The 13,775-nt window shown below is 39.0% G+C and overlaps 1 protein-coding gene across 18 annotated transcripts in view; it reads left to right on the forward strand.

The window, feature by feature from the left end:
* The window catches only part of ptk2ab (protein tyrosine kinase 2ab), a 66,377-nt gene that overhangs the window by 42,334 nt on the left and 10,268 nt on the right, over positions 1-13,775 (forward strand). For 13 of the 18 annotated variants that reach the window (XM_034873384.1, XM_034873385.1, XM_034873377.1 and 10 more), the window contains 4 exons: positions 4,994-5,105; positions 10,881-10,958; positions 11,287-11,475; positions 12,156-12,281. In XM_034873384.1, coding sequence (XP_034729275.1) covers positions 4,994-5,105; positions 10,881-10,958; positions 11,287-11,475; positions 12,156-12,281 — 505 coding nt within the window. Of the gene's footprint in view, positions 1-2,605; positions 2,812-4,174; positions 4,303-4,993; positions 5,106-6,520; positions 7,397-10,880; positions 10,959-11,286; positions 11,476-12,155; positions 12,282-13,775 lie in introns of those variants that run through there. The other 5 variants (XM_034873386.1, XM_034873387.1, XM_034873391.1 and 2 more) reach the window with 4 other exon arrangements.

The raw sequence follows: 13,775 nt of genomic DNA on the forward strand, positions 1-13,775 counted from the left end.
GGAAGTATAATGGGCCGAGGCGAACCGAGGCGGGCCGAGGCGAGCCGAGGCAAGCTGTTACCAGCAGTGGAAAAACGCGATATATTCCATTTAAACAGGAAGGTTCCAACCTCCATCATGAGTCACATAATGTCATACAAATAACTGGAAAAGACAGTTAACCAATTGTGAAATGTGTGATCAAATGTAATGAAACTTGCACTCACATGATAAAAAAGAAGAGGCTTAAAATTCTTTTATTCAAATACAAAGAACATTGGGGCACAGTGTCAGTCATCAAGTACCAAGGTGAGAGGGGAAGGGGTTACAGTGTGGGGTAACAGTGTGTGTGATTATAACAAATGCTAACAGACAAAATTACATCCACAGCTCTCAGATCATAATTTTTCCCCGCATGCAAAGCACGCAAAATAGGCACACAAGTTGAATTCAACTAAATTTGTCTTTCTGTATTTTAATTGTAGACCTTTTGCTCGGCTTTATGTAAAACTTTTGGGACTCCTGTCAAGACAGACAAACCGCATTAGCATTATATTAAATTTAAGACTTCTGACAACCAGCGGAACTAAAGTGGGTGAAGTGATATTTAAGAGTTAGGTAAAATTAGTAAAATTTTTTAAAGGAAGAATTGAATGAGGGTAGGCAGTAACTATTTCTTTTTTTTTTTATACATTAGCGGTAAGTAGGGGCACAGTCAAAGTAGAGCTTTTCCCAGCTACCAAGACTCAACAATTCCTAATTTTTCAGACATGAACAGACCTGCGTTTTTTTTTTTCAAAGAGATGCTTCCGCTTATGGCAAGATACAGTGGGGCTTGAAAGTTTGGGCATCCCAGGTAAAAATTTGTATTAATGTGCATAAAGAAGCCAAGAATAGATGGAAAAATCTCCAAAAGGCATCAAATGACAGATTAGGCATTCGTATAATATGTCAAAAAAAGTTAGATTTTATTTCCATCATTTACACTTTCAAAATAACAGAAAACAAGAAAATGGCATCTGCTAAAGTTTGGGCAACCTGCAGAGTTTATAGCATGCACCGCCCCCTTTGGAAAGCTGAGACCTGACAGTGTCATGGATTGTTCTCAATCATTGTCTGGAAAGACCAGGTGATTTCAATCTTAAGGTTTTAAATGCCCAGACTCATCTGACCTCGCCCCAACAATCAGCACCATGGCTTCTTCTTAACAGTTGTCTAGAAAACTGAAAATAGTTGACGCTCACAAAGTAGGAGAAGGCTAAAAGAAGATAGCAAAGCTTTTTCAGATTCCAGTTCTCTGTTCTGAGTTTAATAAAGAAATTGCAGTCATCAGGAACAGTGGAAGTTTAAGCAAGATCTGGAAGACCAAGGCAAATGATCACGCACACAAACACACACACACACAAACACTCTTTTTTGGTATAAACTAATGCCATTCAATTAGTTTAGACAAGTCATTTAGTCTAGTCTAGACCACTAACTGCATGTGAGTGCAGCTACCGCCAAAGATTTCTTAAAGGATGTCATGAAGAGTTGAAATAAAAAAATATTTTCATACATCTTTCCTTATTATTCGAAACTGAAGTCACTACATACAATCTACATCATTTCTGTTCATATTGTTACTGTTGAGGCTTGAATCATTTTCTACTTGTATACACAAGTAGAACAACACAAGGTATAGCAGCACAGCAAGAGGCCATCGTTTCCTTCAACATGCACATTCTCTCTCTGTCTTGTTCTCTTTCTCTCTCACATACACAGAAACAGTAAAATAAGAGTGAATATTTATCTCCTGTGGTTTTATAAGTTTGCTTAAAACCAGCGTGACTCACACCTTAAAATCTGCCATGATTACACTGCCAATGTTCTCAATCTCAGTTTTGCACTTTTCCACCAATTCTACTCCTCTTACACTCACTTTTGCCTTCTTTCCAAACAACATTTTTTTTTTTTTTGTTTTTGTTTTGTCATTATGTTTTCATAATGTCCTCATAATCTCACTTTCTTATTTTGGCTCCAAGCAAGTAAGCTTGACACATGTGCAACAGGTTTGTGGTTGTATGTTTTAATGGGCTGAAAATCCATTGTGGAAAAGTACATGTGAACTGCATTTGAGTGCCAAATCTGCCAAATTTAAGAACATGACTGTGATATGTTGGCATGAAGAAATAGTGAGGAACCCTTAATATGCCTCATCTAGTATCTTGGAAACCAAGTCAATATTGACCACGTTAACTGTGGTCACTGGATAGTAATAGGGGAAAGTCATGCCATATAAGGTTATACAATTTGGTTTACTTTCGGTCTGGCTGGCGTTTATATCATAATATCAATTATAGGTTTCTCCTGCCAAATATGCAGCTCTCAGCCTCTACTATGGTTTTCCCAGACTGTGTGTGTGTGTGTGTGTGTGTGTTTGTGTGTATGTGTGTGTGTGCGCGCACAGTGGGCAGCAGCCAGGAGCTACAGCTTTCTGAAGAACAGAGAGAGAAAAAAAAAAGACAGTTTTAAAGAAGGAAGGAAAAAGGCGAGCAGAACCACGGCAGTGCTATACTCCCATGAAAGCTAGCAGATCAAGGCTCCTAATTCTCAGATCATATTATCCTGACAGTGAAGTCTGTGTCAGGGCATATTTGAGTCATCCTACCAAGAGTAGTAGGTTTTATCCTTTAAGCGTTGCTGGGATCCTTTGCAGTTATTCATGTTGACCTTCAGTAGTGTATCTGTGCTGAGAGCCACTGGCTTATTATCATTTTAGTGGTTACTTTATTCTCCTAAAAGAGCTTGACTACACATACACTGTTGCTATTGGATTGGCCTGTTCTTAAGGTAAAGTATTGTCTCGTCAATATGCCTTTCTGTTTCATCAGGCTTTTTAAATGTTGTCAGCCTATAGTAGGATTAATAGTTTATTTTCCACAAGTGTGCTGCATTCAGTGGATGCTACTGTACTGGTGGATTCAATCCAGAGATCTTCCGGAGCAGTGATTTAATATGCCTCTTTAACATATACACTAGTCTGTTGTTTGACTGTCTGCCACGGATCCTCTGTAAGAAATGTATTGTTTGCATGTCCTACTTAAAGCAGGTTCACATTATGTCAAGTCTGTCTTAAAACTAAATTAATATAGGCGTATGTACATTGAAACAGTTAATGGATGCTGTAATTGTTTGTCCTGTATTTCAAAGAGACACTGGGTAGCTGCTCTCAGGTGAGAAGTACTGTCCGTGAGAGTAATTCAGCCTAAATCAAGGCGGTGCTGAAAGCCAATGATTGTGCAGTCAGCCGAGCAAGCTGAGTAAATAATGTAAACAGGCCATGTTATTCCAGGTGGCAGTGTGGTGTAGGGGGGGGGAGGAGACTGTCAGCATTGATGTTGCCAGGTGCTGATGTTATCGTCGTCACACATATTCATGCATGATGTCATTTACTGTTAAACTGTGAGGCAAGGTTGGCATGAGTGTTCATGACTGGTTTCTAATGACTTTGCTTGTTAAATAATATAAAAATGAATTAAAAAGAGTTACAATGCGGGTATGCTGTTACTGTGAAAATAAAAATTGTAAACCTTAACTTAAATTAAGTTTAAGAACGGATATGCATTTTAATATAACCTTTATGACCTTTTATTATCACTGTCTGGCTGAGTAAAGTAAAAAATAAGAGATTGGATCTACTATTAGTTCAGTGTTCATCCAGATAATTTATATTAATATGAACCAAAAACACATTATGCTAATTACCTGCCTGTGACTTGATTGAAAGATGTACTCTTGAATATTTGGACATCAAAAAGTCAAATGGAGATCAGTTAAAAAATTATGTAAATCTTAAAGCCAAACAAATTAATTACATACATCATTTTTAATAATTCAATTATATTGAAAGAAGGCAATTTGTAATAAACAAATACAGGAAGGATTAAAAATAATATTGTATCTGTCTGCAGATGCTGTTGGATCTGTGAAACTAAATATTCTTTTTGTGGAAAACTGTTATTTCAGTACTACTATTGTTGTGTTGTGATGGAAAAGAAGACCTGACAAGAGACTGACTTTGACAGCTGCAAGGACACACACACACACGGAAACGCACACACTGCAGGAGACAACAGAACGGAGGGTGATGGTGATTCTAGAAATAGCTCTTTCCCTGGTTGATGATCGGAGAGTAGAACGAGTATGTGGACAGTGTGTCAGGGAGTATATTGGAGTGTTCAAACAGTCAGTTTTCTCCTTGTTTAACCGTCAACTCTACAGCAGCAGCTCCTTCCTCTGGGAATCTGGGTTTGGTTTAGCAGCAGTTTTCCCAGGGAACAGGTCAGTAGGGATAATTTTAACAAGAAAATTCAGCGTGGTATCTGTGGCTACATTAGACATAAAAAATGTTGGGTTTGGGGGGTGGGATGTTGCTTCACCTCCATATGATTCAATTTAATCTTAAGTAATATTACTCAGAAATGTACAGATTTTTATTCTAAAACAGTTTTCCTGACAGAAACTTGATGGTATCAGTAGTTGGAGTGAATATACAGTGACGGGTAAAAGTTGCAACCAATTCACTGCATGTGATGAGGAGTTACTTGAGTGTTGTGGGATGAACTTTATTGGTAGTAAGAGACTGAGCAATAAGAGATTTAACAACAACATGGAATGTGTTTTTCCTCTGACTTTAGAAGTTTTTGTTTTTCCTCGCTGTACAAACAGTGTTAGGAGTTCTCCGTATGCATGCATTTGTGTGGGTGTACACAGTAATGAAGCTGTGACATACTCAGCGATGTACGTGTGTTTATGGAGTCAGTGAATTTTTCATATTTCTAGATGGCAGGAAACCACTAAAGCTGACAGTTGTGTTTTAAGAACAACTTTTCTCTTGAAGAAAAACCCTGTGAGGTGTGTACCTATACGTAGGAGCATGTGTTTTTATGAGTTTACGTGTGTGTGTGTGTGTGTGTGTGTGTGTGTATTAGAATGTGAAGTTAAAGTACAGATTTTTTTTCCTCGTTTCCAGCACTATATTAGAGGAGGAGAAGCTCCAGCAGAAAGAGAGGAGTAGGATGGAGATGAGGAGACAGGTCACTGTTTCTTGGGACTCTGGAGGAACTGATGAAGCACCACCAAAAGTAAGGCGCTACTACACCACATGTGTTGTGTTCTGTTTGTTTAAGTGTAACAGGTGTAGCAATAAAGAGTGTCTGCTGTGTTTGTGCGGTTAACACTGACCATTGCAAGTCCAATGCACTCTTTGGTTAGCCTCTCTGATATAATTTCCTGTGAAGTTCCGTTGTCTACTTTGCTGCATCACACATGATTCTCAGTGGCGACCATTAATATTAAGGCATTGGAATGATTCTAGGAACTGGTTTGATTTAATATTCCTTCTAAGGTTTGACTTTTTGAATGCACAAGGCTTCTTTGTGCAGGATCCTGTTGAAGATGAATAATTGCTGAAGTCAGTTGTTAAGTGGGGGCTTTCTCACTGTGATAATTAGGGCTGCAACTAACAATTATTTTCATTGTCAATTAATCTGTTGATTATTTGCTTGATTTATTTGATTTATTTGAGCTATAAAAATGTTAAAAAATATGTGGATCAGTGTTTCCCAAAGCCTAGATGACGTCCTCATATGTCTTGTTTTGTCCAAAACTCAAAGATATTCAGTTTACTGTCGCAGAGGAGAGAGGAAACTACAAAACATTCACCGTTAAGCTGGGATCAGAGAAATCTTTTTTTCTAATAAAAAATGACTCAAACTAATTAATTGATTATCAAAATAGTTGGCGATTAATGTAATAGTTGACAACCAATCGATTCATTGATTAATTGTTGCACCTCTAATAAAGTTCAAGACCAACAAATGTGTATGGCTTTGAGCTCTTGAGTCCAGGATGTAATAATTTGATTATTTTTATTTTCTGAAAAGCAGCTTTCCTGCAGTGGGCAGGTTAATGTTGATGTTAAAGTACGCATATTATGCAATTCTGTGTTTTCTTTTATATCTACAATGTTATAATGTTGGATTTTCAAGTTAAACGAAAATGGTTATCCGTAACCCTCACTCTCACCTCCACTAGTACCATCCCACCTCTCAGCTTGTTGCCCCAGCTGCTGGCTGCCTCACACTCACTTATAGCCCCCCCTCCCCCATGCCCCTGCTGTTAGCATCTGCATCTGTTCTTTTGGTTACAACTGAAGCCATATGTCTCCAACAGTAGTTCATAAGATTTGTTATTTTAAACCTTTCATGATGCAGTTGTCCTATACCTAATCTTAATTTGGTTCCAGCTATTCGTGAATGCTGCATTTGTTTTATTTCTTGTACAACACAATTCATTTAAATTGTAAAAGTATTTTCACTACATATTTATGTCTTCAGAGGCACAGTCACTGTATGGCTTTGGTTACAGTCGTGCATATTTTTGTCTGTGCTTCAGCTCATCCCTGTCCATTTCACCTGTCCACTATGCATCTCTATCTCCTATGATACCTTTTTTATTTCCATTTGTCCGTCCTCTACCATTGTCCTTCTGTCTGCAGCCCAGCCGTCGTCCCTCCCTGCAGCCCACCTTCAGTCTGGATTGTCTGTCTGCTCCTTCGCCTTACCACCATTGCCATCAAAACCAGGGTTTTGCCTCACAGCTTTCCCTCTGCCTTGGAGACCCCCATCCTTCATCTCCTTTCACCTCTTCTCACCTACCCGCTCCACTCTACTCATCATCTCTACGATTTCCCCATCACTTTTCCTCTTCTCCAAATCCTCAGCCTCAATCTCCTCGTCTTGAAAACACCACTTTCTATAGTCACTCTTTCTCCCAGCACAACGCTAAATTTAATCCTGAATCCAAAGCTATCTTATCCCTACAGTCTCACGCTAGCTTCTACTCTCCACCTTACACCAGGTCAGAGAGCCTGTCCAATGGCAGCTGCCCCCACAAGACAAATCCCCCTACTAACGGCCACCTGCTCTGTTCATCCCAGCCAAAGTCAAACAACTCACACTCCCATCCCGGGCTCTCCCCACTAATTTCCCACTCTAGTCCTAACCTTAACTCTCTGCCCTGCAGTATGTCAACAGTTTGCCCCCACACCCTCCAAAACACCCAGCCCAAGACAAATTCTTATCTTCAAACCCTTTTGTCGCGCAGCTTTCACCCTGGTTTCCAAACTAATCCCAGTACCTCACTACAACCTGACTCTGACCCACAGCGTCGCAATCCTTCTCTGCTGTCATGTGGGAGGCCCCCGCTGGTCTCTCCCTCCCCCCTCACAGAGAAACTCTTCCCAATACCCTCTGCCTGCACTCTGTCCTCCACTCACCACCATCCACCCAGTCGAATGCCATGCCTCCCTGTAACTACCAATAAACCTTTTCCCATCCCCTGCTCCAAAAGTCACATGTCCAGACCCTTGAAGGCAGGTGGTGTACTGTTAAACTGCACTAAAGCTGTTGTTTATTAATAACTAAAACAAACTTGTGTGTTTTTGTCAAAATAAAAGTTGCAATGTTTAGGATTGTAGTCCCATTGATAAATGTCAAGGGGGATTTAAAAAGAAAACTTAAGATTTGAAGATATGTAATTCCAGATAAGATCAGCCGGGCTTGAACAAAAAAAACAAATTGATCTCTTGATGCTAATGAATACATTGTGATAAGAAAAAAATATGCCATTTAATAACTTAATGGCCACATACAATTACTTAAATAGAAAAAAGTTTTAAACTATAACATATATTTTGGAATTTTGTCAGCCGATGATAACAGCCGATGATATTCATATATATATATTAAATATTCATGACTAAAAAGGCAAGAATTGAACTTCAAAATTAAACCGAAAATAAAATAAGCCTAGTGTCGGCAAAACATTAAAAAAAAAGATGTTGCAACTTATTTTGATAAATGGATTCACAAACTAAATCCAGTCCTCGCATCATTAATTTTAACTGAGTGCAGTGATTTTTTTTTATACGATTCTTGTCAACACCAGTGACTATAAAGGAGCATGTTTATGCTTGGCATGTGTTATTTATGTTGGAAATGCTGTTGAATGTCCTCTGTCGTGATTGAATGTAGTTACAGGTCCATGTGCTTGCATCAGGTATTGTGTTGATGTGTCCTAGGAAAATTGCACCCTATTTTTAGCCTCTTCTAATTGCCAGTTATAGTCTGAAATTGATTGGCTAACAGCCAGACCCATCTAACACCTGTGGGACTTTCTGTAGATACATTTATCAGTATATCATGAAATAGCCAGAAAAAGCATATATTTACAGAATTAACAAAAAAAAGTAATCTCTGCTTTTAAATTACGATGGAATTAAAATGAGGTGGAATGCGATAAATGTGATCTTAAAAACATTTGTTAATTTTACACTATAAGTGGAAACCAGAGTTCAGAACTAACGCTGTTATGTAATGCAACAAATCTCCATTCCCATACGGGTCCCAGCCATGTTCAAGAGGGAAGAGCTTCAACTGTAACCTACAGTATTATTCAATATAATGCTACGGGTCTGTATCCTGTACTGAATTCAGCCACATGTATTCATTCCATGTACTACTAAGCCTTGTAAGAATGTGTGAAGCCTAGGATTGAGACTGCTATAAATACACACAGAGCAAGTTAAAAGGTCTGCTTCTACTTAAGCCTGTTAACACAGAGCTGGCCCTCTCTCACCTTGACCTATAGCTGTTGGGTGATGGCCAGTAGTTCTACAAATGAGCTTGTCTTGGTTGGTGACCCTGTTGATCGTTTAGTCCTACTACCACTGAGCTGTAATATCACCCTACCTTATACTGTACAATGAGGCTTCTGCTCAGAATCATGACTTTCAATGCTGGGAAAGTGTTTAAAACATGAGTTATTTGCTTGAAAATGCAGGCTTTCATGTAAAAAATAAAAATACTCTTAAAATCAGAGAAACCAGTCAGAAATCTCTGAAGGAAACGGGAGACAGAAACTGCTATATAGGACATTCAGTCAGTCTTCTGTTTGGCTCTTAGCTGGTCGACAGGTCACAAGTTCAATCTTTAAAACAGTCAGAATGAATTCCTGTTAAGTGTGTTCTTACTGCACTGTGTGTGGTGGTAGATGAGTCTGTGAGGAAGTCAATTAATTGTGCCCCAGAGTGATACATGGAGTAAAAAGAAAAGTTTAATTACACATTGTCCCTCAGCATACCTAAAATTCTGTATGTAGTTATGCCATGGTTACATGTTAGTAACAGAGGTATGTTCTCACACTCACTGTTTCTAAAAAAAAAATGAAAAAAAATGGACATCCAAGATGATAAATTGACAAGTATTGAAACTTTGTTTGTCAAGCTCAGTTTTTCAAAGTTGTCACAAGGTAAAAACAATGCCAGCATTACAAGCAGAAACAGGTATTACAGCTGTACTTATTTTCTTTGCCAGTGGACGGCGTTCATTAACACATCTGTTGGTGTAAACTGGTGCTGCTATTACTTGTTTTGCCTGTAAGTCCAGAGCTGGAACTCCTGACACTACAGTACTGCAGTTGGATAACATTGACTGGGCCTATCTATCTATGTATTTATTTATTTATTTATTTGTCATTCATTCTTACATTGACATATTCATCTAAAAGTCTCCAGATAGTAACCAATGTATATCTTATCCTGGTGTGACTACCCTGTCCCATTAACCTCACCTCCCTTCCTGTCTGTCTGTCTTTTAGCCTTGTGTTTATCTTTCCTTTTTTAAACTTGGTATTCCCCAGGAAACCTCCCTCTACATGGATTGGCTACCACTGGGCTGTGAATATGTGTGGGGAAGATTTAAACTTCCAAGATATAATTTTATTCTTGTTAAGGAACTCTGTGTCCTCATTACATGTTTCAGCATGTTCACAACATGCTGTATGTTTTAAAGCTCCTGTTTGTCTCGTCTTCAGTTTCTTTGTCTTGTCTGCTTCTCTTTGTCCTTCCTCCCTCCCTTCCTACGTTTTTTCCATTTCTCTTTCCTTGTCTCCCTCCTTCCCTGTCTTTTTTTGCTGTCTGTTTCCCTCCCTGTGTCTTTGTGTCTGTCTTGCTGTCGGAGGTGTGGTCCAGAGAAAGCTACTATGAGAGACTGTGGAAGGTAGAGGTTACGACATTGTTGTGCTAGAAATGAGCTCTGTGTTAGAGAGGTTTAAATCATAAGGACAAATGTCTCCAGTCATTCTAAGAGGGGAAACTGTTCATCAACTTTCAACAGCTTCATCACAACAAATCACCAGAAACCAAGAGACGAAACAAGGCTGTGGGTTCACCAAGCACTTCTGTTTTTAGCTACTAGTTCCCAGAATAAGAAACAAAAAAGAATAGAGACGAGTAGCAGACTCACTCCTCTCTACTCAATTCTGTTCCTTTAGGCAGCAGCAGTCCGCAAAAGCTCGGATTAAAAAGTCTGAATATATATTACACACTTTACTTTTTCAACCTTTTCAACAGCAATACATCCTTTCCAAATAAGAAAAAGCAAATGCTTGAAAGAGAGGTCTTTGGTGAACGTGCAGCCATAATACTGTATATACACACTTGCATCACATGTAACCAGTGATCAGTAGTCCAGGATTATCACATAGTTTAATCTGGTCTATGTTTTGATTAAAGGGTCCGTGGTTTGTGCCAGTTCAACTAACAGCTTGCTGGACTTGCAGCCCAGTGGGTGCTCCCTGTTTTGATTGACAGCTAACCCAGCCACACAAACAGCTCTGAGGGGTTTGTGTGTTGATTGTCTGAATGACCTGGTGTCCCGTCTTCTAACTTTTTAGTTTTAGAAAAACAAAGATGAACAAACATTGTAACTGTATTTTTATTTTCTGCCCCCTCTGTCTTGCTATTACTCAACCTCTATTCATCTCTTCCTGCTATCTCTTTCTCTCTCTGTCTGTAGCCTAGTAGACCAGGCTATCCCAGTCCTCGCTCGAGTGAAGGCTTTTATCCCAGTCCCCAACATCCTGGACACTACCAGGTACACAGACTTATCTGACTACTCTTTTGCTGCTGTTACAGCAGTTTGGGGTTGCAGTAAGACAAGACAACTGTATTTGTATAGCACATTTCATAGTCTGAGAGTGTCGACCTAAATAAATTTAAGATAACATAAAGTGCTTTAAATAAAGAATGTAAACAGTATATTGGGAAATAAAGGGTATAATATGTAAGCACTAATTGAAAGGAAAGATCATTTTGAGTGAAATTAAATTGATAAAAAGGTAAAGATCAAATAAAATAATCAAAAGAGAACTCATAACAGACTAACAGTGTGTCTTTCTCTCTGTTCTCCCTCCCTGGATCAGATGGCAGGGTACCCAGGCCCTCACACCCTCCCCTCGGTGCCCAGCGCCCTGTACCCCCCACCGGCTGCAATGCTGGACACACACCACGCACATACACACCCCCGCCACCACGTCCACACACACTCGCACGCACAGCACCTCCCCCATCCACATGGGCACGACATGGCACTATGGGGCTCTGCGATGGAGGTAGGAGACCAATTTTACACTCACACATGTGCACACACAGATGTTTCATAACAGAATGAAAACACAGATTTATGCAAATTGTTATGCCTGTGTCCATTCACACTCGGTCACAGTCGTTCAAAATAATAATTAAGGTCTTCAAAAATTTATCTTTAGTTTTCAAGAGTTCCTAGTGTCAAAATCTTGAATAAGTAAGTCCAACTCTAAGTGGTAAAATCTTATTGAGACCCTTTTTACTTTCTGGAAATACATTTAGTTGGTTTGGGGTATTAGACTAAATCTGCCCACCCGCGAGAATTGCATTTGTTGGCAACTTACTAATCACCCTGTGAGGAAGTATTGTGAATGAAAGTACCACCTTCCTAGCACTCCAGTCCACAAATTTACATTATTATCTAGATAACATCACATGTAGTTAAGTGTCCATCATCTAAGTTCCACCTCACATCAGTCGTGTGTGTGTGTGTGTGTGTGTGTGTGTGTGTGTGTGTGTGTGTGTGTGTGTGTGTGTGTGTGTGTGTGTGTGTGTGTGTGTGTGTGTGTGTGTGTGTGTCTCTTCATCATCTGTGACTCTGTGCGTGTGTGTCCCTGTGTTGGTGTGCATGTCTGCTGCCATGCTCATCTTTTGTTGCATGCATGCATTTGTGTATGTGTTTGTTTACGTGTGTGTGTGTGTGTAGGACAGGGAAGTAGACATGCAGCTGTGTGTAGACCAGCAGTGCCTGTTAATGGAGGAACAGCTGATGATACAACAACAGCAGATGGAGGAGGACCAGAGGTGGCTGGAGCAGGAGGAAAGGCTGCTGGTAACACACACAGCACGCTCATTGGAAATTGCACTCATAGACACAGTTGATATACATGTACTAAGGACGTAATGGTACATTTAACTTGAGATTTATCTGATACACTGTGCTCTGTTAACAACATGCTATTGCTACTGTGAAAATACACACTACTAATCTTATTTATCAGTTGTAAGTAAATTAAGATAATAAAATATAAGACAATTTAGATTTTCAAATAAAATGTAAGATCAGTTTCATCCTAAACACAATTAAATAGTAGTGTGCGTAGATATGTGCATAACCAGGAACATTTCACTTAAAAAACGTAGAATATAGAGAACTAGCTACATTTTTAAGACCCCTAAGCCCCTTTATGTGTGATTTTGTTGTGCATGTTATTGTTACCTGCTATGCAAAGCTTTCTTACTTAGTTTCCATCTTTGACCATTAAGTTTTGTTGAAGTGTTTTTAGTTCCATGATGCATGATTGATGTGTTTTTGTAAATTTGTGAACGAACTCTCTGAAATACATCATCCCCAAGGACAAACGCATATAAATACATTTAATAAATGTAAATAAAAGACTCATGAATTAGATGAGTGAGCTAAATTGATCTTAAATCACTCACAGTTTTGATCAGAATTAAAATTGCAGCAATACTGATATTTGTCCAACGCTGCATTATGTTTTAAGAAAACACTTAATATTCTGAACCTGGGTTCAAGCTTTTTGAAGTGTAGTATAGCAACATATCGACACCTTACCCCGGAAACTGAAAGAAAGATTTTCTGGGATGCGTGAAGAACCACATTATTTGGAAGTTATTAAATTAATATTAGTTATATCCCTCCTGGGGTTTTATCTTTTTTTTTATTTGATTGTTTGGATTTGATTATATATATCATATAATATAAACAGCACCAAAGTCTTGTGACCTTACATAGTTGCGCTCTGCTTTTATCAGCTTCACATTTCTCCTAAATTGAAGCATTACATTTCTAGGAGCCATAGTAACTTAAAGCTATAGTGCGTAGTTTCTGTTGCCCCCATGAGGAATTCTAAGTAATTGTAACAAAACTGTCGGTGCGTCCACATGATTCAAGCCTTTCGTGATCGTGCACAGTTGTGAGTAATTCAACAGTAAATTCATTAAGTGACTTACTATTCTTGTTAAACTCCCACACAAAGAATCATTTAATGCAGTGTTTGTTGCTGTGTGATTAAGCTTGTGTGGGAAAAAAAATGAGAAAAGGTTTCTGATGGAGTGATCCTCTGACTTAAAGACAGGGAAAGGAGGAGGAACGTTTCATGTAGGATTTACATTTCTGTGAACACTGATTGAAAGAGCTGTCTGGGGTTTTTACTCAAGGATTTGTGTTTTACTCAAGGATGTGTGTGTGTGTGTGTGTGTGTGTGTGTGTGTGTGTGTGTGTGTGTGTGTGTGTGTGTGTGTGTGTGTGTGTGTGTGTGTGTGTGTGTGTGTGTGTGAGAGAGTGTTTAGGCAGGTGTGG

Source organism: Etheostoma cragini, chromosome 6 (assembly GCF_013103735.1).
Source record: "Etheostoma cragini isolate CJK2018 chromosome 6, CSU_Ecrag_1.0, whole genome shotgun sequence".
In the NCBI taxonomy this organism is placed as follows: domain Eukaryota; kingdom Metazoa; phylum Chordata; class Actinopteri; order Perciformes; family Percidae; genus Etheostoma; species Etheostoma cragini.